Source organism: Agelaius phoeniceus, chromosome Z (genome assembly GCF_051311805.1).
Source record: "Agelaius phoeniceus isolate bAgePho1 chromosome Z, bAgePho1.hap1, whole genome shotgun sequence".
Taxonomy (NCBI): domain Eukaryota; kingdom Metazoa; phylum Chordata; class Aves; order Passeriformes; family Icteridae; genus Agelaius; species Agelaius phoeniceus.
The window spans coordinates 83,985,712-84,012,364 of NC_135303.1; the positions used below are offsets into that span (position 1 = coordinate 83,985,712).

Consider the following 26,653-nt stretch of genomic DNA (forward strand, 5'->3'; position numbering starts at 1 on the left):
GTGTCTTGTTTGTTTGTGCATTTCTTTCCTTTTTTTTTTTTTACTGTTTGCATTGTCTGTATATTTCAGTGTGCTCTGATCAAAATGCCAATTACAGTGACTTATCCCCAGATTTTGTGTTGCTGTGTCCCCAAGTCTTAACAGTAACCTGTGTGCAGATCTTGATCATGTTCTCAACCCTAATGCTTTCTGAGGCTCCCTCCCTCCTGTGTTCACCCTAATTTCCAATTACTAAGGTATTTTTAGGATACCTCAGGGGGGTCCTCTGCCTGTGGTTCCTGAGGCTGTGAGTTGGTGGTCACTGGGGATCCAGACCCTGTTGCTGTGAGTGCTGATGCCCTTGGGCTGTGGGTGAGCCTGGAGCATCCGCCAGCCTGGACTGCAGCATGAGAAAGGAAGATGCATTGGGAGATGGGCAGAAAATACAGAATTACAACTGTTCTCCAGAAGAGAGGGAGAACTGATGGGAAAGGGTTAGTTGTAGGTGCCAGGGAATGAAAGAATGCCAGGATGCTGGTCCTGCCAAGATTGCTATCCTGTCTGTGTGCAGCAGCAGCAGCCTGTGTGCCGGGGGAAGGGGAGTTGAAAAGCAGAGATTCCAATTTCAGATCCCAAAGCAGGGAGCAGGTTTAAATTGCACTCTGGGCAGTGGGTACAAATTCTGCCTATGGATGCATCAGCAGAATTGCTTTCATGCTGAGTGAAAAAAAGCAGCTGCCCCAGCTCTGTGCTCCATCCCTCCCTAGCACTGGCAGCAGTGCTCACACAGCCTCCAGGCAGGAAGGAGGTGGCAGAAAATTTGTTTGGGGCTCTCCTGGGCAAATTTTCAGTGCATCTCCCTCAGACCATGACTCCCTGTTCCTGGGGTACAGACAGTGAGGATGAAAGGAAGTCAGTTGCTCTCTGTGGCAGCTCCAACAGAAGTCTGGTTTAAAGTAATCTGAAATCCTCATCATGAAATCCAGCTTGTGCAAATTTGGCTTGTGTCTTGGGTTTTCATCTGTAAAATAGGTGTGGTGTGGAAATGACAAGGATAAATGTCCGGGAACTGCTGTGACTGGGGATTCTGCAGGGACCTTGGAGAAAATGAGAATTGGAGGAGCCCTGTTGCGAGGAGTAGGGTACTCTGTGGCTAATTACAGGATGTCCTTCAAGACAAATAATTCTGTTTCTTACATGAACTCTGCACTCCTCTCTTTAAGACAGATCTACAGAAGAAACTGAGAATTGTTGCCAAAAGGAAAGAAAATAGCATTTTTTGGCACATTTTTACTTTTTCCATTCCAGAAAAAAATTCCTTCAAAGTGACATGACACCTCCAGAAATGAATACTGCTGCAGTGTCGGGTCTTTTAATTTTAAATACATGAAGCCTGAGAGCTTAGTGCACTGGCAAGTGCCATTGGGTGTGAACAGATGAATTTCTTTCCTGTCCCTGAGCTACCGACTCAATTATCTTCTGCTTTTCCTTAATACCATGAGTTCAGTATCAATGAAAGATTGCAGAAAACCTATGACAGCAGGAAAAGTTCTTGGTTGAGTGTGATCAAAACTGGTTTCCAACTGCCTGTCTGGTAACTGGGTAGTATTGTTTTAAGGCACTTTAATTTGGGATTTGCAGGGGGTAGTTATTGCCTGCTGGTGAGAGAGGCTAAAGCAGCTCTCAGATGTTGAAGGATGTGTTTCTGTGGTTTTTCTTAGGTGCTGGATCCCGCTTGGAGTCTGTGGGAGAAGACGATGAGCTGACAGTGGAAAATGGTGAATCAAATTATGAAATAGCAGTGAAATATTCCCGGGGTGGAAGAAAGCACTCTCTGCCCCAGCAGCTGGAGTCAGCAGGAGCCAGACAGGTGAGCAGGAGGGCAGAGCTGGCTGTGAGCACCTCATGGTGCTCAGTCCTGTGGCATCTGCCTGAAGCTCATAGAAATGGGCAAGGGTCATGAAACAGGATCACATGGGTACATCATGGGACTGAAACCAGGCATGGACACCAAACTGGGATGTGTTGCCACCTGTGAAGAGCTTCTTTGAGTGTTGTGAAGGAGAGTACTGCTTGCTTGTGGCCACAAGGTCCTAAGGCTATTCGTCTTAGGAGTTGCAGTTCTAGAGATCTGAAGACTTAAAAGAAATAATTTTATAAACTCCCTAATGCTTTTTATTTCAATTATTTTAAAATGTACGCATTTTCCTTCTCCTTTCCTTTCTCCATTTTTTTTTTAGCAAATAAAGACTTGATTATATCATGAGGATATCTTTAATCCTTTTAATCTAAATCATGACTGATACATTTCAAAATGATTCTACTGTGCAAAATGTGGGAAAATTACTGTGGCAAGATTCACTTTGATTGTAGTGAGCTGGGGTTTCATCCCTTGAACATTTCTCTGAATATATCTCTAAGATACTGTATCCCTCTTCCTTGACACATGCAATTTTCCCGGTATGACATCTGCAGTATCTTTGCCAAGCAATCAGAGCGATTATCCTTGTTTGTTGATGTTAGGACTACCATATTGTGAAGAAATCCACCCGTTCCTTCAGTGCTGCCCAGGTGGAATCTCCATGGAGACTGACCCAGCCATCCATTATTTCCAACATCGTCCTGATGAAAGGGCAAGGCAAGGTGAGGATTTCTGCATGTTTCTCACATGTAGTGAGAGCTGGCATTTAAGAGGTGTCTCCTGCACTTCCAGCTGCTCCCAAGGTAGCTGGTAATTGTGCTAATGATAAACAAATCCCATTTCCAAACATAAATGCCAAAGTAAAACCTGCAAAATTCAGGAGATGTGATGTTCATGTTGTCCACTTGACACCGGGTGGCTTTCATTCTGGTTTGGTGCATCTCGCCATTACTGAGATATCAAATATTTATAATGGATCTCTAAATATGTATGTTTATGCAAAGTCAGCGCAGCTACAAAACAGTACCTGTTCACATGTATATTTATGGACAAGCATATTTTCCCTCTGTGGAATCTGGATGCATTTTTAAAAAAAATAAATTACTGCAAATTAAGCATTGAACCTGAAGACAGGTTACTGGCTGATTGCTTCTCAGAGAGCACTGAATTCCATGGGTCAAAGAGTCATCTTCTCTCCCTCAATAATGTGTTTACACACTTGCTAGATACCAGTTGGCTGAATGCTAAGAACAAATAGATAAGCATTAACCCAGGTATACATTGTTTTCCCTAATCAAATCCACACTAGTATTGGAGCTGTCATTTAAATATGCTAAAAATATGCATGTCCTTTTGTGAAATAGTCTTCAAAGTCATCAGATGAATTTGTTTTGGACTAAGAAGATTTGTTTTGACTTTCAAGCTCAAATACAAAACTAATTCCTTGTTATGCTTTATGTTAGAAAAAGAGTTAGAAATAGTTACTTCTATGGATAGACTGGCTCACAGTTGCTTTAACTTCCCTTGGTTTAGGAGCTGTGGGTCTTTTATGATGAGCAAATATTTCTTCACTTCTCTTATTTTTTTACTCTGTTTTTCTCATTAAATTAGATTATTTCTCCCCCTGGGATAAGCCACCCTCTCCTGCCTTTTTGCATTTAGCTCCAAGGTTTTAGGAAGCAGCTGGGAGAATGCAGACCCTAGAGATCATGAACCACCTAAGGCAGCTGCCATTCTATGTGCCTTCCACCCACCTCATGATCTCCTCTGTTAGGGATTGCACCTTGTACAGTTTGTGCAATAGTGCTCAGTTTATTATCCCTGTGCAGACCTGGGACTTGAAATATTTCTCTGCAGAGTTGCAGTGTTGGTGGCAGGGAGCCAAGGGTTTGCCTTTAGGTTTGCATCCAGATCTGCAAGGGGTGGTTTCCTGCTGTGGAGTGGCAGCGCTTGTCTGGGAACGTGGGCTAGTGTAGGAACTGCTGTACTTTGCAGACATATTTCTCCCAACCCTCCCATGGAGCTGTGGGGAGACCTGCTGTGTCCAGGCATGGGGGTGCCAGGAGCCTCCTGCCTTCTGTAGGTTGATTTGCAGTTGATAATTGCACAGGGTTGAACACTTACCGGAGTTACTTTGTTCTGCACAAGGGAGCTAAGTTGCTGCCTGTCCAGAAATCAGTAATGTCGTACCAAGTTACTGGACTTGGTAAGTTACTAGACTTGTGGTGGCCTGCTCTGTGTTCATGTAGTGAAACAAAAGATCTGATTGTTGTGTTGGATTGTAAACTCCGTGCTTGCCCTGGCAGCATCCCTCAGCTGGAGAGTGCTGCCCAAGGCAGTAATAATGTCCATGGCTTCAGATCACTAAAGCACAACAGTTCCCCACATCCTTTGTCCACCTGGTCGGTGACTTTTCCCTTTATTCTCTAACATTCATGAACAGCAGTGACAAGAGGGGAAATATGGGAAAGGGTTGTGGACCAAGGAATCAATTTGTCTGGGAAATAACTCAGTAGAAGGGGGAGAGGTTCATTCTGCTGTGTTCATCAGTTCTCAGGTCAGCTTTGCAAGATGGTCCCATAGCCTGCTGGGGTAGTGCAGGGGTAACAGCTAATGGATGGAGCCCTGGGGAATCTAGTGATCTAGATTTATTTAAATACAATGTGATATATGTCTGCAGAATAATTAAAAATGTACATGTGAGTGGTAGCCCCCACATGCCATTCTCCTTTCAGCTACATTCCTTACATTGCAGCACTGACCTTATGTCATGTTCTGAAGCTTTTCTTCTTCCTGAGGAAATGTAGGATCTGTGACATAAGAGAAACCTATAGTTAATCCTGGTTATAGATCTCAGGGGTAGGAATTGACTGTCTGTTAATTCAGAATGAATGTGTTACTGTTTTTAAACTGGGAAATCTATTGACCCCATGTTTTGACAAAACACAAAATATTCTCGGAGTTTTTGCTATATCAGCTTAGGGTGCCTGCTGCTATATTTTGGGCTGATGAGTGTGTTGATAATGGAGTGAAAGTAAATGAGAAATGGGATGAGAGAGTAAGTTGGCCAAGCAATTCATCAGAAGATTTTAGGTTTTCATCTTTCCCTTGTCTTGTACATTACTGGCAGTCTTTCTCACACAGATGATAACAGAGTAAGGGGCCAGCTGTGTGTCTTCTCCTCTCTTTTCTGTAGGAAAAGAGAAAATCTCTTCAAATATCTTCTTTCTATAGGGTCTTGGATTCAGCATTGTGGGAGGTCAGGATTCTGCTCGTGGACGCATGGGGATTTTTGTGAAGACTATATTCCCAAATGGAGCAGCGGCTGCTGATGGAAGGCTTAAAGAAGGTATGGTAGAGAGAATCCAACCTCACATAAACAACCACAGTGGGATATTATTTCAGTCCAGGAGGAAAATTCAAGTACAGCTATGTTTAGGCACCTGGCCAGCACCAATAGGCTATGGAAAATGTAAAATGCCCTGTTTGTTCATCCTGTGGAAGATCATTCATGGCAATTAACCTGACTGTATTTCATATTGAGAAGGGGGAACTACAGAATAGTCGTGGCTGCTTTGTTTTTCCCCTTTCTCTTTCATGAACTTTATTTGCCCAAACAGCAAGCTGTAATTCTCCAGTTGGAGAGGGTCAGTGACAGCAGGGGAATATAGATAGCCAACAACACCTGGCTTAAAGATGCTGGACTGAGAAGGCATTATATATAGGGACGTGGAGTCTGGGAGAGGCTCTTTTGAGCCCTTGTACTCTCTAAACCTCCTGGTATGATTTTGACAGGGCAAGAATCATAACCACAAAAAAAAAAAAAAAAAAAAAAAAAAGATGGGATTGGCAGTAAGATTGCTCTAGTTAGAGAAGGAGATATAGCCAGATTTTATTACTGCTTTTCCAATCTTAGTATCTGAGCTGAATGCATAGCCTGCTCTGTGTGTGCTGCACCATGGTCTGAGTGCTGTGACACAGCATTCTGACAGACAGACTCTTTAGTGTTGAAAGTACAAAGTGACCATGAGTTCAGAGTGGTGGTTTACAACCCTTCTACAGGGGTTGTGTTACTTTGCTTCTATGGAAAGCTGCTCCTGTGTTACTTCTCTCAAGCTGCTCCTGTGTTACTTCTCTCCTCATATCATCATTCCCCTCTTTCTGTCTTATCACACTTGTTGTATTTGAGGCTGCTTTTGGTGCCAACTCTCACACTTGCTGCCAGAGGGAAGCTCGCATCCCTGCATCATAGGTTGTGCACTTGCCGTGGGAAGCCAATAAGTAGCAGCTGTCCCGTAAACCCAGGAATCATTTGCAGGCTATTCATAGCTTGAAAATTCTTCTTTTTTTTTCTTGACTGAAACTAGGAAAGGAGAGGAGGGGTAGACTTAGCTGACAGTATTGCCCCATGTCATTTTGCATAGATGCAAGTAAAATTACAGGAAGTGGATCTGAATCATGCTGACCCTCTTTTTAATAAAATGAAGGTAGATAGCTCAGCTGGATGTAAGTAGTAAGACCTAGAGCCTGGAAGCTGGTAGAAATCTGACAGGACATGTTCCTTGAGGTGAAAAAGGCATTTGTTGTCACAGCGTGTGGGCTACTACATGCTTCTCTGTCTGCAGGCATTTAGTAAGGGAAGGCATTTGCTTTCTGCACGTGGATGCAAGGTTCATTTTCTCGGACAGGCTTTGAAGTGATGTGCTGTAGTGTTTCACTTAGTTCCTCATTTCTCCTGTTAAAGCTTACAAAAGAAAGGCAGTTTTATAGTACCTTTGGACTTCATGTCATAATAATTTTCAGACTTCAGTTAAAATCCACAGCATTTGCAGCTTGTTTGTGGGAATGGGAATGCCAAGTTCAGAATCTCTGCTGGAGAACAGTTTTTGCTTTAGTAATCCATCACTAGTAACTTGTAGAGACATTAGTACAAGTGGAAATAAATTGAGAACAATAAAAGGCTTTTTATTGGATAGTTAACTGAAATCCTTATAGTAGTAGATCACCTCATGTTCAGGAAGGATGTTTTAAATCTTTTTAGTCTTTATATTGCTGACCTCATTTTTTGTATCTATTTACCAGGGGATGAAATCCTGGAAGTTAATGGAGAGTCTCTGCAAGGACTGACCCATCAGGAGGCCATCCAGAGGTTTAAGGTAACATGGATATAGCACTGAAGAGCTTCGCGCTCCTCTTCACTTATTGCCACCTGCTACCCTCAGCTTGATACTCCTGCACTGCCACGAGTTGCCGAGTGCAGGTTCAGTGGCAAATGTTGGTCACCTCACGGTGGTGGTTCTGTGCTGTCTCTGCAGCAACTCAAGAAGGGCGTGGTGACGCTGACGGTGCGCACGCGGCTGCGCAGCCCCAGCCTCACGCCCTGCGTCACCCCCACCCTGCTGAGCCGCTCCAGCTCCCCCAGCACCAGCGGCACCACGCCCGTCCCCGGCCTCGAGGAGCCCGAGGGCTCCTCCTCCAGCCGCAAGGGACCTGGCCCCAAGGACAGGATCGTCATGGATGTGACACTCAATAAAGGTGAGCGTCCATCGTAACGGTCCGGGAGAACAAATCTCTGCTTCTTCAGGGAGTTTTTGGGAATAGGTTAGAGATTCTTATGCCTGGTATACCCAAGTATGCCCATTTGACATGGAACCACAGGACGAGGGGGGAAAAGTACCCTCTAATGCAAAAACTTCTGAACAGTTCCCCTTCCTCCATTTTGCTTTTCCAGAATCAGAAGCCTCTTATGGGTAGCAGTCATAAGAGTCCAGAATCAGAAGCCTCTTATGGGTAGCAGTGTCCATGCTGCTGAAAGAAGGAGGCTGTGAGATAGCAGGCAACTTCCTGGCAGCCCAGGAGGCTGTGCCTTTCTCTTAAAGAGCGTCTCCAGGGAAGGCAAAGCTGCACAGTGTTGAAAAGCTCCCCGATAATCTGTTTGAACTCCTCCATGAGGGTTGCTCTCATTAATAATTGCTCATTATAAACTTAAAGCATATGTTATATGTGGTAGACAAATATGCCTATTTTTAAGACTCATAATACAGTGATTTTAAAGGTTGGATTCAAAATTTTGAGAGAGAATGTAAGATGTCCAGATCCCTAAAACAGGGATGTTGTTACCTGAAGGAAAGTGGAGGTGAAAGTGGACAGAGGTGACCATTGAACCAGAGATAATGCCTCACCTTCCTTAGTGCTTCTTTGCTGAGGAATTCCATACAGATATCTAACAAAAGAGAGCAATACAACTGGCAGCATCTTCTGTGCTCATGTTTTCTGCAGTAATTTTAGATGAAATCTTGATTGGATTGCTGCCTCTCCTCCTTTGTGCCTTGGACCAGATCAGACCTTTCCAAGAGGTTCCCACGGTGCCCAGAGTATTTTCTGAGATACATCAATCTCAGAAAACAGCCAGGATCAGCTATTTTCAGTCCTGATTTCCACTTGTTGGTCTTAGCTTCCTGACTGACTGCACCTAAGGCCAGCCCTGAAACAATGACACGAGTCCTGAACTCAGATGGGATGTGGGAACACAAACACTTGTGTGTCCTTTGCGATTACAATCTGCCACATTTCTTTGTACTTCTTGTTTTTCACAGAGCCAGGGGTCGGGCTTGGCATTGGTGCCTGTTGTCTCACGCTGGAAAACAGTTCACCCGGGATATACATTCACAGCCTGGCCCCAGGATCAGTGGCTAAAATGGATGGCAGATTAAGGTTGGTTAAAGCAGAAACATGCGGGAGTGGTTTTACAATAAAATCGATTGAGATTTTGTTTTCACCAATTGGTTGATGTAGCAGGGAGGAAATTTATATTTAAGAGTTCACCAAAAAGAAAACATTTATGTTAAGACATTCCAAAGTAGTATTAAATGCCCTGGAAACATTATTCTTTGTTCTGGAAACAGCACGATCATTAAGGTCTGGGTTGTTTGGTTGGTTTTTTTTTAATTCTCTATACAGAAAGCTGAGCTTAATAGCACCCTTTGAAAAAGGGGAGCAGCAAGAAGTGCAGCCTCATGCTTTTTTGTGAGAGCTGCAGCCAGAGACCCCAGACTGAGAGGAAATTTGCAGAGCTCTGCTAAAAGCTCAGTCACCTGAAACTCTCCTCAAAAGAGCTGGGATAAATGTTCCTGCTGCTGCCTGTGCCCATGGGTTAGGCCCTTACTCTCAGTCTGGTGGGATTGCTGCAGGCTGACCAGCAGCACGCTGTCATGGAGCAGGGATGTGTTTAGGAAGCAGTCATTCCCAGGATTCCCTTGTGCCTACATTGGATTAAGTGACAGAAACTTGCTTTTCCTCTTGTGGAGGCTTCATTTTTGAAAACCATTGGAGGAAACCTTGCCACTTTCTGCATTCCTCCATAAATGTTGGTGGGTGCTGGGAGCATGGCTCCAGAGGGGAAATTGTGCTGAAGAGGTGCTGGGACTGTGTGATCCTCTTTGAGTGTGTGATGTGAGCACTGGTGCAGAGAGGCTGAGCAAATGCCTTGCTAGAGAGTGCCTTCTGTTTCCTGGCTCACCAGGAAAATTTCTGCAATAGAAATTTGATTTCTTGGAATAAGGGAAGAAGATAATTTTATGGTGGCATTGCTGCCAAAACCCTTGAAAGTTCCTATAATATAGAAATGTCTACAGGAGACAGCATTTAATGGTAACTTGCTTTCTTGCAGGCCCCTTTGGAAAACATTGCAGTGCTGGTTATGTCTGTATGTAACAGCTGCATTGTTTATTAGGTTTATGTGATTGATTATATCCAGGCATGCTTCCCAGATTTTTAGCTTGCTTCTTTGAGACGTTGCTTCTGTTGTCCCATCAGCGATTTATGGCTTCATAGGCCAAGACTTACAGGGTGGTTTTGATTTTTGGAAAACATTGTTAATCAAATGTTGGCTTTGCAATGCCAGGGGAGGTTTAAATCCAGCTCTTCTGTATCTGAGCTTCCTCTCTCAGTCATGTGGCTGTGTAAGTGACTCCATTTGTGCAAGTCTAAAGGAATAGGCAGAGCAGTGAGATGATTGCAGAACTGATAAGTCGCTCTTTACTTTCCTGAGCCTGTACCAGAAGTGCAGGTTACTGAATTGCAATTGTTATTTTGCCTTTGTTGTGTGTACTCATAGTGTCACACACGACAATGTCATTGTCACAAGTAGCCCAACACAAGCTGGCAGTAGTAGATTCCTTGAGAGGGTCTGTTCAAAGCAAATGTTTCAGGAATTATGGAGAATGCTTTAATGATATTCCTAGTTGATGATATCTTCTTTTGAATAGTTCCAGATGCCTGAGCACCATAAGCAAGAGTTACAAAACTGAGAAAACAGAGCTAAACAATCATAGAATCATGAAATGGTTTGGGTTGGAAGAGATGTTAAAGATCATCTTGTTTCAAATCCCCTGCCATGGGCAGGGAATCTTCCACTAGGTCAGGTTACTCAAAGCTCCATCCGTCCTGGTCTCAAACACTTCCAGAGCTTCTCTTGGCAACCTGTTCCAGTGCCTCTCTACCCTGACAGTAAAGAATTTCTTCCTAACACCTGATCTAATCCTGCCCTCTTTCAGTTTGAAGCCATACTCCCTTGTAGTATCACTACATGCCCTTTTAAATCACACAGTGTGTTTTTCTTTCAGGAGAGTTTTGTTTTGTTTTTTCTTTTTCCTTTTTAATGCGTTCTCTATGATAATTTTTAACAAATACAAGCTTACCAGGCTCAATTTTTTCCTGGGGTAATTTCATAAACTCATATCTAAATAATGAATTTCTTATCAGTGTTTCTGCTAAGTAATTCAGTATGGTGTGAAGAGAACAGCCCATCTGAATCCCATTTTTCCTCTTCTGTGCTCAATAAATATCTGAATGCAGAACTGGAACTGAAGCTTGCTTTCACCCTGATCTGAATGCAGTTTTCTTGGTTGATTCAATAGAGATTTTTTTGCACTGACAGTAAGTGCAGAAGGGATCTCTGAGCCTCCATTGTGAACTCAAGAGGACTTAAACCATTCACATCACTGTTAGCAGCACCTTCTTTGAAAGTCACGTATTTTCCAGAACACTTAGGTCTTTGAAAAAGCTGGGCCATCAGTTGAAAGCACAATTTTTTTTGCGTGGAAGGTGGTTGTGATTAGGTGACTCTGTGTCTCTGTGCAGCCGGGGTGACCAGATTCTGGAGGCGGATTCTGTGAGCCTGCGTCATGCAGCACTAAGCGAAGCCTACGCAATCCTCAGTGAGTGTGGACCAGGACCAGTCAGCCTAATCATTAGTCGTCATCCTAACCCAAAGGTGAGGAGAAAATGAGTAAGTGTATCTGGATTGTTTTCATCTGGCACTGTAATTTGAGTCTTGCTGTCAGAAAAGCAGAAAATGAAGAAAATGGCTTTTTCTTGCTATGGCATGTATTGTGCAAGATGTCAGGATTGTAATGATGCTTCCCAGTTTTGTAAGTCATAGCAATGTTGGACTGTTCCTGGTGCTTTTCACTTAGTCACCCACTGATCAATTGCATTTTCCTGGAACTGCTTGAATGAAGTGTTCCCATCTTTCTTGGTACTTGGATGAAGTAGCAACGCAAATACAGCACAAGACCTCTTCCTCCTAAAAGCTATTTTGCAGTTACTTTGTCTTTGAGTAGAATATAATTTAGGGCTAGGAATATATGTATCAACAACTTGAATTGATCAACTGTAATAAAGTAAAATCTATCCAAAGATCAAAGTTTTCCTTCAGGAATTAAAACGTGAGAGAATATGGAGCACACTGATACTGAATCCGTGCAAGGTCAGTTTGGAAATAAGGCTGTATTTACAAAGTAAGTGTTCTCAAGCATTTTTTAAAAATTGATGATAGAAGATGAAAGCCTATTAGCCAAGCTATAGGGAATAACAGCTTCTTTTATTTCAGTATTTCAAAGAATTTCATGAGTGTACAAAACCTTCCTGTTTAAACAGGAATGAAGCTGTAAAAATATTTGCATTAGTGGGTCCAGAAAGCTCTGACTTTTGAACTCATAACTACAAATGGCCTCAAGAAAGCCATATCTAGGAGAACTCAGGTTTCTTATTTTGTAATTATTAGTGTATTTTCTGCTAAATCAAATATACAGTCAACAAACAGGGGCCTGCTTTGCAGAGTTTATTATCTTTGTTGGAAGGCCTTGTGCTGCTGGAAAGAAAGAGGTTGTGCTTCTATTAAAGGTGAACATGGCGAGGGTAAGAATTGGGGTTATAGCCTAAGATAGCAGTATTTCTGGTGAGTCTGTGTGCTGTGCTGAACCAAAACAATGGTTCAATGTGATTGCATTATTAAGGCTTACAGACTTTTTGGATTGTCTGTAAGAAGCATGAAATAAAAATGCCGTGCTGTAGAGCCTGCCCTTTCTCATCTGTCCTTCTTCTTGTTGTGGTGGGGTCTTGAAAGCTGATGAGTGACCTAACCTGGTGTCTGCTGAAAGGATGAACTGAGTTAAGCTAATTGCTTGGTATTACTCAGTAACAGAGGGAAACTATTAAGTGGCTCCTATTACAGTTTTCCATAAGTGATATTTAAGATGACAACAAATCCTTTGCCAAGAAATGTATGAAAAGCTAAAAGTTGAGCTGGAGAGACCCTAAAGCATTTTTCCAGTACTGAATCCATAATTCTGGCAGTATTGAATCCATAATCTCTCATGGCTGGATCTCTGGAGGAGTGTCCCTATAGGAACCCATATTTATTGTTATGTTACTGTTACCCATTTTCTGAAAGCACTGGGGGATTGATAAATAAGTGTGGGTATTTTATTTTATTTTATTTTTCATTTGCTTATAATAGTACCCCAGCATGCAGATTAGAGTTAAGAATTAACTTGTCCCTTTCCATTTTGAACTGCCTGAGCATAAAGGATGCTAAACATCAAAGCTGGCAGAGTTTGCAGAAGCATGGATTTTTGGTTAACTTAAAAAATGCACTGCAGTGTGCCTGGGACCTGTTTTAATTCTTGGGATATGTTTTACCCAAAGGTTTGTGTTAAGGCGATGGATCATAGTCTAAGGATCTGGTCCATGTTCTGCAGGAACTCCCTGTGCCCCAGGAGCCCAGGGACTTTTGGTTTGATATAAGTTCATGACACCGGCTGGAAATAGAGATGTGTTTTTACAAAGGTTCATGTTGTTTCGAACATTTTTATACTTAATTTCTTATTTTATAACACAAAAGATCCACAGTACATTTTGCTGCTGAGTATGTTTGCTTTGGTGTTTTCATGTACTTCCAAAAGAAATACCACAAAATTTTCTTTCTGCTTGTTATTCTGACTGAATATGGCATTTATGCTGTGTTTAAACTGCTGAGTTTGCTTCAGAATCTCTTAAATCTTCATGGTTCAGGAAGACTCAAGTTTGTAGTCTCTATTTATGCTGAATTTTAATTCATGTAAATCAATGTGCATAGAAAGTATTTTTGACAGAATTAATTTGCTTTCTGTTCTTAAATATATATTCCTGCAGACTAGTTGTTCTTGTATAAAATCATATGTTTTCCAGTAATAAGAATTAAACGTATGGCAGTAATTATGGGCTAAATTAGCAAATATGGTAAACCAGTATTTATTCTTAAACCAGAGAAACATTAATTTCCAATTACTGATTTAGGTTTTCTTTTGAAAAGCGAGGAGAAAAGAAAATTAAAAAGACAGCTAATATTATGGGAAGTCTGGTATTCTTCCGGTGGGTTAAGTGTAGAATAGCTTAAGTTTCTGATGTGTGCTTGCATAAAGCAGTCTTTGTCTATTTTAAAGTCACATTTTCTCAACAAATCAGTACACAGCTTTTAATTGAGTTTAAACTGGGCTCTAATAGCTTCATTTGATTTCTTTAAGTCTGGGACTGTTTTATTTGTTTCTATTTTGTGTCACTTGGATGCAGTCTTCATGCAGCTGGCAAGCTTCTGCTTCCTGGCTTTTGCAGGAAAGTGGCACCGAGAGAGTCTGAGTCAGGGGGGACAAGGGCTTAGGAGCACTCAACTAGGTCTTCTTTATTGCATCTTTAAAAATAGTGGCTTATATGATGGATCATGTACTTGTGATAAGTGGTAAGACTCTTGTAATTTCTTGTACCCTGTTTGAGCTTTGTCTTCCACCCCACTTCAGGTTTCAGAGCAGGAAATGGATGAAGCAATTGCACGTACTACCCACCGAGAGAGCAAGGACTCCAGCTCCTCTCACGTCACAGGTAGCAACATGTTCTCTTCTCTAGAGCCTGTTCTCTCACAGATGCAGGAGTATTTAAGGGCATGCTCTGAAGTTCCCCAGCATTAATATTTTGAGAGCCCTCAAGACAGCAGAACAGTGTAGGAAGTATCATCATTCTGTCCACTGCAGAAATTTTAGCACAAACATCCAGTTTGTGCTTTGCAGCTTATGTAACTTGCTTTTGTTCACTGGCCTGCCATGACCTGAATGTAGGGTTATCAAGAGGTGGTGGTTCTGAACTTTTTTCAAGATGAGGGGAAGCACAATGTTCCAGTAGGGAAAGAGCAGGAGAGGGGTCTACTCCATCCATGTATGGCCTTAATGGCAAAAAAACCCCAAAAAGTATTTTGACCATTTGAAAAAGTCCAGGTGTTGCATACTGGACTATATGTTTTAACACCATTTTGATCTTTAAAGTCATGTCAAGATGTGTACTCTGGCATCTGTGATGTGTTTGAACTCCAGCATTTCCCAAAGTCTGGCAGATGAAAGCAAACTTTTGGCAATGGCAGTGACCAGTAAGGTGATGTTCAGACAGAAATGTTAGATTTGTTATGATCCCCTTTTTTGTGTGTCAGCTAAGATCTTCTTTGAAGTTGACCTTGCCAGTGGCTGCTGATTTGTCTTCTGAGGTTGCCCCTAGTCAGCAGCGTGCTCCAACAGATGGGAAGACCATCTCCTGCTCCTCTCTTGTTCATAGCACTGCCCTGGGCCTGGCTGGTGGTAACATTCCATCTGATCTGAGGGGGAGTTCATGAAATGCTGAATAAATCTCAGTTTAGGAAAGCAATTTAGATACTAAATAAGTGGGATTAAATGCAGCCACCAGCTCAGAAGATGAATGAAAAGCCTGTTTGATTATATGGACTACAACTTTAATTTTTGGCATCTAACTAATCTGTGTTTAACAGGAGCTGTGCAAAAAAGTCCATCTCCTAGTGTGAAGGCCAAACAAGGAGAGACCTCATCTCCCCTCAGCTGGACTATGAAACGCTTCTTGGAGCCAGCAAGCCGGGTAAAAGGATTAGAGGCAATAAAAATAGAGCCTGCTTCAAATTCAGCTTTTACTGAAGCTCTTACTTGGTCAAGGGGTTCAAAACCAAACCTGCATGCTCCTTCCCTGTCACATGAGCTCCATAAAAGGGTTTGTTTCTTGTGTCACACACATTTAAATTGTGACAGCAGCAAGCTTCTCTTTTTCTGTGTGACTGTAGCCTTTGGGAGTGATGTGCAGAGCATGGCAGAGAAGGACATGGGGTCCCACCTCCTGCCACCTCCAAGGTACCCCTGCTCTGTGGGACACAAAGTTAGCAGGAGGGATCTGAGCCTGTGGGCAGAAGGCTGAGACTAAGTCCCTTTATATAGCCATTGCAGGGAAGAATCTGTTTTTCCTGGTAAAGCCATGGAAGCCATTGATACTGTGTCTGGAGGTACAAAGCCTTCCCTTCTCTCAGTGTAGAACAAAGGGAACTGCAAAATTGAATAGTTTCATCCCTTGTTTCTGCACTGAACCACCCCTGTAAAGCAGTGGGATTTGGAATCATTTTTTATTTATTGTATTGGCTAAAAATGTGTTGGTGTGCAGTGTTTCAGACATCCAATTTCAACAGTTTGGCTCTCAGTATACTGACAAGTCCTCTATTTTAAAAATAGGATTTAAACTTTATTGATACAGCAATGCAATTGGTCTGTGTGGAGCTCACATGCAGGCAGGGGCTTTATACATCGAGGACAGCAGGTCACCAGGGTCACTTCTCTTCAGCAGGGATCCGTCAGCTCCGAGGCAGAGCTTTCCCAGTACTTCTCCCATGATGGTTCGAGCCATCTCCCCTTCTCTGATGCTGTCCCTGGCTCGTGTGATGAGGAGCAGCTCCGTCAGAAGAACAGGCACAGCTGGCTGGACGATGGCTCTCTTCTCCCTGGCAGCCTGAGTAAGTGATGCAAATGTGTCTGGTCATTGGGCTGGTGGGCAGAGTCACTGAGGGCTGGGTTCCTGTCAGGAGAGCTGTGGTGGTCCCTGTGCTGGGAAGAAATGCCAGGCAGTGTATTATAAGCCATTGTTGATCTCATGGAGTTCTGGAAAATTGAAGGAATTTACAACAATCCACAGAAATGCCTGTTTCCGTGATATTTTGTTCAAGACACTGTTCTGATAGTGTGAAAATGACTTTGATTGGTTTGGATGAAACTAGATTGATAGCATTGCAGAGCTTGGGTTTTTTTTTCAAATCATCTTATTTATTACATTTGTGGAGACTGTTCATAGCTATCTCAGAAACTTTGAGAAGGTCAATATACATATAAAAACAAACAAATGTGCAATTTTATATCAGATATTTTGCTTGTGTATATTTCTCCCCATGATAACTGACTGAAAGAAGCTTGTGTGTCCTTACTGATGTGCACCTGATCACAAATTCAAAGGATTAATTTGTTCTCCCTTTCCTGTGTTTCTCAAGTAATTTCTTTGTCTCATCTTATTTTCTGTGGAAATTATTTAATGTTTAAATGTATTTTTACATTTCTGACTAGCCACCAAAAAAAGCAAAACAAATTAACTTCCCACAAAGTGAGATGCAGTTTTTTCTAAGGAGAACATGGGAAGGGTTCTTGGGTTTGTTGCTTGCTAATTTGAACTTGATTTTTGCATTTCAGTCTTGGTTCAAGAAAGCAATTTTTACTCTCTGTGAGTTAATGCAGGAGTCCTGAGCTTAGATTCAGGGAAAATGTGATAGAAAATCTGTTGTTTAAACTAAAGTACACATTTGAATTTGCATCCCTTTCTTCTTTGAGTCATAGTCATAATTTAGAAGTAAACTGAAAACAGAACTAGACATGCTAATGAACTGATTTTGGGAATTACCCATAAATTGTAGTGTTATCTGCAGTCCTCTTGATGTTTACTGTAGTTAGAGGGAGGACATGAAAAGCCTGCTTTTTGCTTTGTGAGGAAGAGTTAAGCTTTCTCTGTAAACAGACCACATGTATTCTGCTGCAGTGAGATGCCCGGTGTTAAAGATCATCTGTAAGTACAGTTAAAGTATAACTCTTTTTTTCCCTAGCTGCTAGAGACGCAGGAGTGACAAAAGCAAATGGTTTGGCTTCTCCAGCTAGTGGGAGGTCATCTGGCCATCACAACAAGCATGTGGAGTCTGTCCGACCTGGCATCCTCAGCGACAGCCCCAAATCTGCCCGCAGCCCCTTTCACCGACAGAGGCGGGTTGTTTTCTATGATGGTGACGCCAGTGATGACGATGAAAGTTCCCACTTGCACAGAAGCCAGAGGGCCAAGAGCCAGGAGGATGCTGGCATTGTCATTACAACCTCATCTGTAGAAATCGATGATGAGAGCCAGGACAGTGAGTCATCGAGATACAGTGGCATGGAGACATCTTCCCCTGTCTTCAGCAACTCTGTAGAGTCTGCAGACAGCACGCTGGAGCAAGTTGAATCTTCTTTTTTCCCCATCATAGCATTTGATTACTCAAGTGTGCCTGAAGTTCGTCTTGGCAGCCTGAGCTTGAGGGAGCTCCGGGAAGCACAGCTTGAATCCAAGAGATCGCCAAAACTTGAGCACAGAGCAGTCACCAGAGTGAAAAGCATGATGAGCACTGAGTGCCGAAGCCTTCAGAGACATAGGACAGAGGAGCATGGCTCTTACAACAAGCCTGTTGCCAGGATGCTCCCTCACAGCAGGAAGTGTGAAGCCCCTGATGTGGTCGGGCAGGGCCAGGTGGAAGTCGTCACTCTGGTTCGCAATGAGCACGAGTCATTCGGCCTGGATCTGGAAATCCAAGCCATGCCCTTAAAGGTTGTCGTCACAGGGATGCGGCCAGGGGGACCAGCAGAAATGGTAATTTGTAATTTGAGTGCCTTATAGTGATGTGCTTTCCCAGTGTGGGGCTGATTGTTATTATTTTCATGGTTATTATTAAGCAAGTGGTCTGTTGAGAGTAAGCACAACTGAGGTGTTTTTCTTTGCTGGGCAAAATGTCCCACCCCATGTTGTTCTGGAGCTGCTGCTAAATAATTTGTTTCTGATTCAGAGGGGCACCCAGGCTAATTTGAAACTAAGAGAGGCAGGACACGGATCCACTGAGATGGCCTCATCCCTTCTTGCAATTGCAATTTTGAGGGAATGCAATTTTTGTATTTATGTTCTAACTGTGGGTAAAGACAAAATAAGTAAATCCTGGTGGCAGAGGATGGTGGTAACAAATGTATATTATGCTTTACTATTTTATATGCGCATGTCCCCCTATGACAGGAATCTGGAACCAAGAGGCTTTAGGGGCTGGCCAGGTTTGCCAAGAACTGGAGTAGAACCAGTAACACATTGCTCTTCTGCATCTCATACATGCCCATACCAGTATGGATATGTGCTTCACGCTGGTTGTGGAATTGCTAGATGCAGAAGTCCAGAAAGAAGAATAATACTCTGGTGTACAAACCTGGCTTGTAGCATTTTTAATCTCATTAGCGGCCGCTAGGATAAGAGGGGATATGGCATAGCAGTTTGAATAGGGCTGTGAGATCTGGGGATTTGGGGTTTTTTCCTGCCTTTTTCTCAGATTTCTTTTGCAGTATTTAGAAACAAACCTTTACCTTAAGAGCTCAGATCATGTCTGTTCACCTGAGAAGTGCATGGAATTAAAAAATGACACACAGTGTTCCAGTCCTGAAGAAGCTAGGGCTGATCCATGCCATTTCATTTAACTAAGAGGACTATGTCCTCCATCATGATACTCATCTCCTGGAAAAAACAGCAGATCTTTTGACCTTCCTGTTTTAGATTGATCTCTAATTCTCGTCCTGGCAGAAACACAGTCTGTTCTTTATTTATGTGCTGGCAAACTGGCAGCAGTGGTACCTGTGCTCTGCAGTGACGTGAAACAGAGGATGTTGCTCATAAGCTATTAAATGCTTCCCTACAAACTCTGCAGGGCTTCTGATGTGTATTTATAATTTCCTTGAATCTCTCTTTGCATCAGGGATCAATGGGCAAGATGGCTGTAGGAGATGAGATTACCACTATCAACAGCATCCCTGTCAGCAAGATGATGTACGAGGAAATCTGTTTGCTTATGCAGTGTCTTCCCACATCCGTAACCCTGGAGATCCAGAAGACAGCGTCAGGTGAGAAAGCAGTTTTGCTTTTGTACCATTTATTCTGGCTACAAGTGAACAAAACGTCCTTGGATCTGCTGGGCCTGACCTGCTGTCCTAGCTTTCCACATGGATTCAGAGAAGAGGACGGTGGGACATTGTATCTGCATTGGTGAGCCAAGCAAAGCACTTCATCGCCAAGTCAAGCTTCAGGGTCCTGTCTGGCACCATGATAAGGGGAGAAAACCTACTCCTCTGTGAAGTATTCAAAGTTCCCACATAGAGTAGGTCCCTTCTGCCAGTGTTTGCAGAGGCCTGAGTCATTTGATGCAGTCCTGGAACTAAAATGGCAGTGACTCTTATCCTGACAACTCATTTTATTGCTGTTCCTGTTCATTAAATATATAGGCCCCTTATAATCAAATCTGTCTCTCTTAAATCTGAAGTTCTAGTAATGTTTTTATGACACTAACAACCTCTTTCCTTTCTTTTTTTCTTTCCTTCCCTTTTATTATGTCAGAATTCTCTAAAGTGCAGGAAGATGAAACAGAAAACTAAAATCTTACAAAAACGTTTATTTTTATGTTTCATTACAGAAAGTTATCTAGTGTGAGTTGAAATACTTGATACCTTCTTGCTTTCTGCTCAGGGCTGATTTATGCTTCTACAGCAAGATATGAATCCCCACAGACTGTACAAATTATGTGGTGTGGAAATGGGTGTTTGAAAAAGAAAAGCATACTTTTCAAATTCAGGAAGAACATAATATTTTGCTTTGTTCTAGCTTATGATCCTCTCTGTGTACTTTTGTGTACCTGGGAACCTAAAGTGCTTCCAGATGCTTGACTTCCAGTTGTTCTTCAATGAATTCCAGGATCTTGTTCTTGTTTCCTTAGATTGCTGTGGCTTTTCAAACCAATAGCACTGGGGCAAGGACACATTGGTAGCACTTCGTAAGGCACTTTACCCTTCCCCTTGTCCTATCTCACTGTCAAAAAAGGTGGTAATCCACCATGCTGAAGCAGGGAATACTTCAAATTCTAATCTGGCTGCTTGAGATTGCCCTCCTGAGGTGTTTTTCCCTTGTTGACTCCAGGAGAAATCACTACTTCTTAACATGGATACCTAAGTTAAGTGATGTGGATGATCCTGCAGGTTTGTGTGAGAAGTACAGAGATCTGCAGGCACCTTTAAATGAGCAGGACAGGACATTGATACTGAATAGCCTCTCCTTCTTCATACACTTTCTGGGCTCCATGTCATAGTAACTGGCCTCTGGAAGGCAGCTTGAATGGGGATGCATGTCTCAGAAGCAGTGTAGAGAGGTGGAATCTGGTGCATAGAGTGAAGTGCTGGAAGCTGAAGATGTGGAGAAATGGGTCAGCAGGAATATGTCAGAGTGCAGCAGTGACAGAGAGCTCGGTGTGCTGCCCAGGAGTGGGTTAAACATGTTCTGGAAGCCAGGAGAGGTCTGTGCCAGAAATGCAGTAAAGCCCATGTGCTTAATGCATGCATAACGTCACCCATGCATGTCACATTGAACACCTGCAAAAGTGCTGAGGGGTCAGAGCCAAGTTATTTATGCACAGACTGTCACTGTGTTATCTGGTCACCTTTGCTATGTCAGGGCTTTCTGTGCTCCCTGGGGTCTCTGTGGGAGACTTCAGAGATGAAACAAGTGATGAGAAGCAGTGCTGCTCAGCGTGACTTACTGCATGCTGACGCTTTGGTAGTTGGCTGCTTGACTGCTGTAATTTCAAAGATGAGAGTTAAACAGATCATGACTGCTCACCTTGGATAAGTGGATTGCTCCCTTCTGTGCACTACTCAAATACACATGGTTATGATTAATTTGAGTTGTTGTAAACATCATTACAGAGGAGGAGGAGTGCAGATCAAAATGAAAACATGTAGTCTATGTGGGTGTCTATTTTTGTAATAAAACCTGGTGTTTTCTATATCACTTCTTATATTTGACAGGATTTTGCCTTTTTTTTCTTTTTTCTTTTTTTTTTTTTTTTTTTAATCATGATGCAGCTGTCAGCAGATTTACAAACCTCATCCTGTCTCCAGGGATAGACACTCAAAATCAGGCCAATGTCAACAGCATCCTCACAGCAGAGGAAGAACAGAGCTCTGGGAAGCGAGAAAGAGCAGGTCTGCAGACTGCTGTCGGCAGCTGCGCGGCGGAGAGAGCAACACTGCCGCCCGATGCCCCGAGCAGGGACGTGCACAGAGGCAGCCCGAGGGCCAGCCGTGAGGAGGACTGCGCTGCCATCCCTGTCACTGACATCGATGACCTGCTCAGCCAGATGGGTGCCCCCGAGGGCAGGGCCTCGCGCACCCCGTCGCGCGCAGAAAGTCCCCTCCGGGACGAGTACACCACCATGTGCTGCTGTGGCACTGACGAAGGCTGCCCCGGCTCTGAGCCACGAGCACCCAAGGAGGAGCTGCTGGAAAAAACTGTGAATTGTGGAGCTAATGCACAAGGGGTTTTGGGGCTGTCTGTGTTGGACTCCATCAACACAGGCAAACTTTTTACTGTGAATAAAAACTCTCTAAATAACTATTCTAGGAATTTTAGCAGTTTAAATGAGGATGAGTTACCTGCAGCAAACTCTCTGGAAAGGAAGAGAAGTGACCCATTTCCAAAGTCAATGTATGGGGCTGCGGAGGATTCTCACTCGGATGCAGAGTCTGTCACAGAAGCCTTTGACAGTGCTAGTGAGGTGTTGCTTGGGCAATGTGCTGCTGCTAATGCCCCCACAGGCTCTACTGTAACAGAGTCAGATGAGGAGCAAATTGAGATTTGTTGCATGAACGACGAGCCGCAGAAGCCCGCACAGGAGCAGCATTGCATCTCTGGAACAAGCTCATCCTCACTGTCCCTGCTGCACCCGTACAGTGGCAAAGCTTTGCAGAGTGACGGCTGTGCAATGTGTGGGTCACTGGAGACAAGCATCAACAAACTAGATTTGGAAGATCATGGTGGTCCCACTCCATGTCCTTCACAGTGTCCAGATGTGTCCTCTGCATCCTTGTGTTCTCCTTCCTCAGTTCTCCTGCCAGAAGAAGACATCCTAAAGAATTCAGTCAGTATCCCTGAAGTTTACTCTTTCTGTAACAATGGTGCCTTACGTACAGAAGAACAGATAGATTTGGGGAACAGTAATGAACATAAGAAATGCTGTGAATCCACTGAAGAGAAAGGATCTCTGCACTGCAAAAAGACAAGCTTTTGCTCTGCTAGAAATGTCAATGTCTTGGAGAACAGCTTGTTTGAGAAAGAAGGATGTCATGATGAGCAGAGATCCAAATCTGAAAGTGAAATGGCAGTTGATGACTGTAATCATGCTGTTGATTATTGCTCAGTGAAGAAAGAAACCAACAGTTTGTCCACCTTGTCTAAAACAGACAGCAATCATGTGAATGCATCATCAACAAGAGGAATATCACTCAGGTCACCCTTTCCTACTAGATCTAAAGATCCAAAGGCTAATGCAATTCATGAATTGCCAGGAAAAAATGAGAAAATTAACTCTGTGACTTCAGGAAGGACTTCAAATGGAAAAGTCCAAAGCTCAGGCACAAATCACTGCAAAGGAGCTGCAGTACCGCACAGCCCATCCTCACAGAAAAAATCCTGTCAGGAGTCTAAGGCAATGGCACAAAAAAGTATAATGGACACCCTTTTAAATAATCAGAAATCTAAAGCAGGACCAAAGCTAAAAGGGTTCACCATCAAAAGCAAAGCAAAGACAAATTCAGATTCTTCTGGCGTTACTCCTACCAAAGTCAATGGAGCTGATCAGAAAAGGGCTTCTGTTTCTCCACAACTATCCCCCAAACTCCTGGGAAAGAAAACACCATTGTCCCGTAACTCACCTACAAACTCAGATCCTGGAAAGAGCATTTCAGCAGCCTCAAAGACTCTGAAATCAGAGCTAGAAAATAAATCATCTCTGGTGATTTCTGAAGATTCACTTCTGCCTCTCCTGAATGGCAGCAGCAGTCCAACCATGAGTGGTGAAGTGAAATGTGGCTGTGGGGAGCTATCATGGGGAAAGCCAAAAGAGAAGCAAGTTTCCATGCAGGCTGTGGTGTGTCAGGGTAAGGATGCTAAGGTGGATGATTTCAGAGCCAGAGATAGTCAGTCCATAGTCACCTCACCTCCTCAGGGGATGCCAAAACCTGAATATGTGAAAGGGAGGACTGATAACCCCGGAGGAGACCTGAACACAATCAAAAGCATCCATAGTGCAGATGACCTTAGGCAATTAGGTCTGCAAAACGTAGGAATGGCTGCTGGAGTCTGCTCTTCTTCATTAGGGTCCCCCTCAGTTCAGCAGGAGCAGCTGGAAGGGCAGGAGATCCAACGCACTTTCATTGAGGTGAAGCTTTCCTCCTCATCATCCCCTTCCTCCTCCTCCTCTGCCTCGTCCTCACCAGCATCATTTTTGCGGCTGCCATTGCTGGAGAAAGCAGAAGAGGTGAATGCAGAAGTGCCTCGGCTGACTGAGGAGATGGGGACCATGCAGTATTTCTCAAGAGGACATACTGCTGGAGACAGACGTCTCTGTGGCTTATCAAAACCTGTGACGAGGACCTACTCGATGCCATCCCAGTTATCAGGTCACTTGAGGGAGGACTGCCATGTTACAGAGGTTCACCCTGTGCAAGGCCCTCAGGGCCAAACTGCAGAGGAGAAATACCCACAGGCAGCAATGGGGGTGTTAAAGATGGTTCACCTGAATCTGCCTAACAGCCAGAGTGGAAAGGAGCAGGCTTACACCTCCAAAAGTACCCAGAAGGTCCATGATGTGTCCTCCTCAGCCAGTGACATTAGCTACCCCACTGCTGATAAACTGAGAAGCTTCAGGCGGAATTACTATTACTATGAGCTGAACTGGCCCCATGAGCCGATTTCATCCTTCTCTGTGAAACAGAGGATCAAATCCTTTGAAAACCTGGCAAATTTTGACCGGCCCTTTGTGAAGGCCATTGATATATGCTCGGCTGCAAGGTTGCCCCTTGCCAGGAGGTCGTGTGGTGGCTTGGCCACCACATCCAGCTCTGCTGAGTCTCCGTGGGCACTGCGGCGCAGCTTGAGCTCCTACGGTGGCAGTCCCAGCCCAGCGAGCACCATGGCCAAGTCTCCCCTTGGCACAGAGCCTGTGTGTATGACCGAGGGTGGCAAAGGGGATGGAAAGCCCCAGAGGAGCGAGGAGGACAGTGCTGGGGCAGACATGGCCGCCTTCCCCACCTCGGCCTCGCAGGTGCGCCGCAGCCGGGGCCTGGGGCGGCCGCCGCTGTCCCGCTCCAGGCTGCGGGAGCTGAGAGCCCTCAGTATGCCCGACCTGGACAAGCTGTGTGGAGAGGGCTTCTCAGAGCCCCCACAGCCTGCCTGCTTCAAGACAGAGCTGGAAATCACGCCCCGCCGAGTCCTTGGCACACCTGCCCAGAGCGGGGCAGCTCCAGCAGCCCGCTGCAGCCCAGCAGAGCTGGGTGGGATGGGAATGAGAGCCTGCAGCCCCTGGGACAGCGGCTCAGGGACGCCGGGTTCTGCCTCAGATGATGACATGCCCCATGGCAGATCTCTGGATGGGGGAAACAGCTGGTCTATCAGGTTGGTGTCAGCTTTGCTGTTATTGTTTCATCCCTGCCCAAGGCAAAGCTTCCACTGTGCTGCAGGTCTGTCCCAAAGCACGTTTCAGCCTGCTGTCCCCTCACAGTCTGGGGCTGCCATTCATGACCTTGATGCCTTGGAGCTGCCATGCTGCTGTGTCTTGGCTTCAGTACAGAATTAAACATTTTATCCTGGAATGGCAGGGCTCCTTTTCTGCGGCCCCTCTAGCTGGTTTTGGTCAGTTTTTGGCCATGTTACAGCACAGCAGTAGTGGTGGTGAGGAGGCTGCACAGCACTGCCTGCCAGCACAGCCTGTGGTGACAAGCGAGCTTGTTGTCCTGCCAGAAGTAGTCTTCAGATGTAGCTGTCTCCTGTTAATGTCTGTTGCTAAAACCATTAGGGAAAGATGAGGGGAACAGAACAGGGACTGACTTTCAGAGTTATTCTTAAATAATCTTCTCTGCCCCTTCCTATTTTCCCAGCATACACCGTTTCTTACCAGTTTTTGAGACTCCTTCTTTGTCATTTATCGTAATAAAGCCTATACTGTATACATGAAATGTATCTCTACAAAATTGGGAAATATAGAGCTCTTCTGTCTTTTTATGTTTATTTTAGCTTGGATCAGCTGCTCATCTCAAGCCTGGACCAGCAAAAACTGCAATCTGTTTTGTCAGTGGTAGTACCAAAATGTGATGTTGCTGCTATGCTCCAAGAAGTCAAAGCACAAGTAAAGGTAAAAACCACAAGATAAAACTGGGTTATTGGTGGATTTATGAGGGTTTTCTTAAAGGCAGATAAAATCTTTTCCAAACTGTTTCAGGGCTCCTCCAGTAGGCACATGACAGGCTTTTACTATCAACTGCAGTTGATGTTATTTTTACCAATGCTGTTTTTAAATGCCTGCTATAAATCTATGATAATTTTGAATGGCTTTTTGTATAAGGAAGTTCAAAAGCATTTGTGAGTCACAATAAATAGACCTATTTTAAGTGGAAAAGGATTCCTCCATCTGGGCTCCCCAGTAACTGCATATCAGAATTTAGCTTTCCACCAGCCATCTGGGTCAGACTCAGTTTCCCCAATGTGCAGGGGAAACTGAATCTGCTCCTCTTTGTGCTGGTGCCTTTTGCTAGAAGCTGCAATCAAGAAATTGAATTTATATTGTTCAGTGCTGAACTTGAACACCAGAATGCGGCTGCTGAAGTGTTTATTAGAGACTTCTGTGACCTTTCTTGTTCTCTTTTGTGGAAACTGGTTTTTGTATCAAGATAACCTGCTTCATTATGTAGGTGTTTAAAGAAGGCTTCCAAAGTGAAGTGCCTGCCAGAGCATTACTTCCCTGCTTTTGGTGTTTCTGTTTGTGGGATACATCCACATCCTTTTTAAATCAGAACAGAAGTTGATAAAATAATGACGGTGCTGGAAGGGAAACTGCCATCTGGTCTGCATAACTGCTGGCTGAGCTGCATCTAGAGTGTTCTTGAGTTTTGTTCACAAAGATTGCAATTTCAAACATAGAACAGGCTGGGGGGAAAAGGACCTCCCCAAAATATCCAGCTTTATCTCCTTCCAGGGGACAGCATAGCTAAAGAATGCAAGTCTCAAAAGTTTGGTGAGCCAAGAGGGCTAGTTAGGTTTACTGATAAAATTAGGATTGGATTGCACAACTGGACAGAGGTAATTAAGTGTTCTCTAAAGTATTTTGCATGTGTTTTTGGAGAGATTATTTATTTATGCCACTTTTCAAAGCCTGAGAGCTCAAATATTTATAAAGCTGAATGCTTTTTGGAATGCACTCCT

General features: G+C 43.8%; 1 protein-coding gene across 8 annotated transcripts in view; it reads left to right on the forward strand.

Moving 5' to 3' along the window:
* PDZD2 (PDZ domain containing 2) overlaps window positions 1–26,653 on the forward strand; it is a 201,760-nt gene that overhangs the window by 163,308 nt on the left and 11,799 nt on the right. For 7 of the 8 annotated variants that reach the window (XM_077171342.1, XM_077171341.1, XM_077171344.1 and 4 more), the window contains 14 exons: window positions 1,701–1,849; window positions 2,503–2,622; window positions 5,135–5,249; window positions 6,983–7,056; window positions 7,216–7,435; window positions 8,497–8,614; window positions 11,042–11,174; window positions 14,017–14,098; window positions 15,030–15,133; window positions 15,881–16,049; window positions 17,181–17,971; window positions 19,110–19,254; window positions 21,262–24,850; window positions 25,469–25,586. In XM_077171342.1, coding sequence (XP_077027457.1) covers window positions 1,701–1,849; window positions 2,503–2,622; window positions 5,135–5,249; window positions 6,983–7,056; window positions 7,216–7,435; window positions 8,497–8,614; window positions 11,042–11,174; window positions 14,017–14,098; window positions 15,030–15,133; window positions 15,881–16,049; window positions 17,181–17,971; window positions 19,110–19,254; window positions 21,262–24,850; window positions 25,469–25,586 — 5,927 coding nt within the window. The remainder of the gene's footprint in view (window positions 1–1,700; window positions 1,850–2,502; window positions 2,623–5,134; window positions 5,250–6,982; window positions 7,057–7,215; window positions 7,436–8,496; window positions 8,615–11,041; window positions 11,175–14,016; window positions 14,099–15,029; window positions 15,134–15,880; window positions 16,050–17,180; window positions 17,972–19,109; window positions 19,255–21,261; window positions 24,851–25,468; window positions 25,587–26,653) is intronic. The other variant, XM_077171345.1, reaches the window with a different exon arrangement.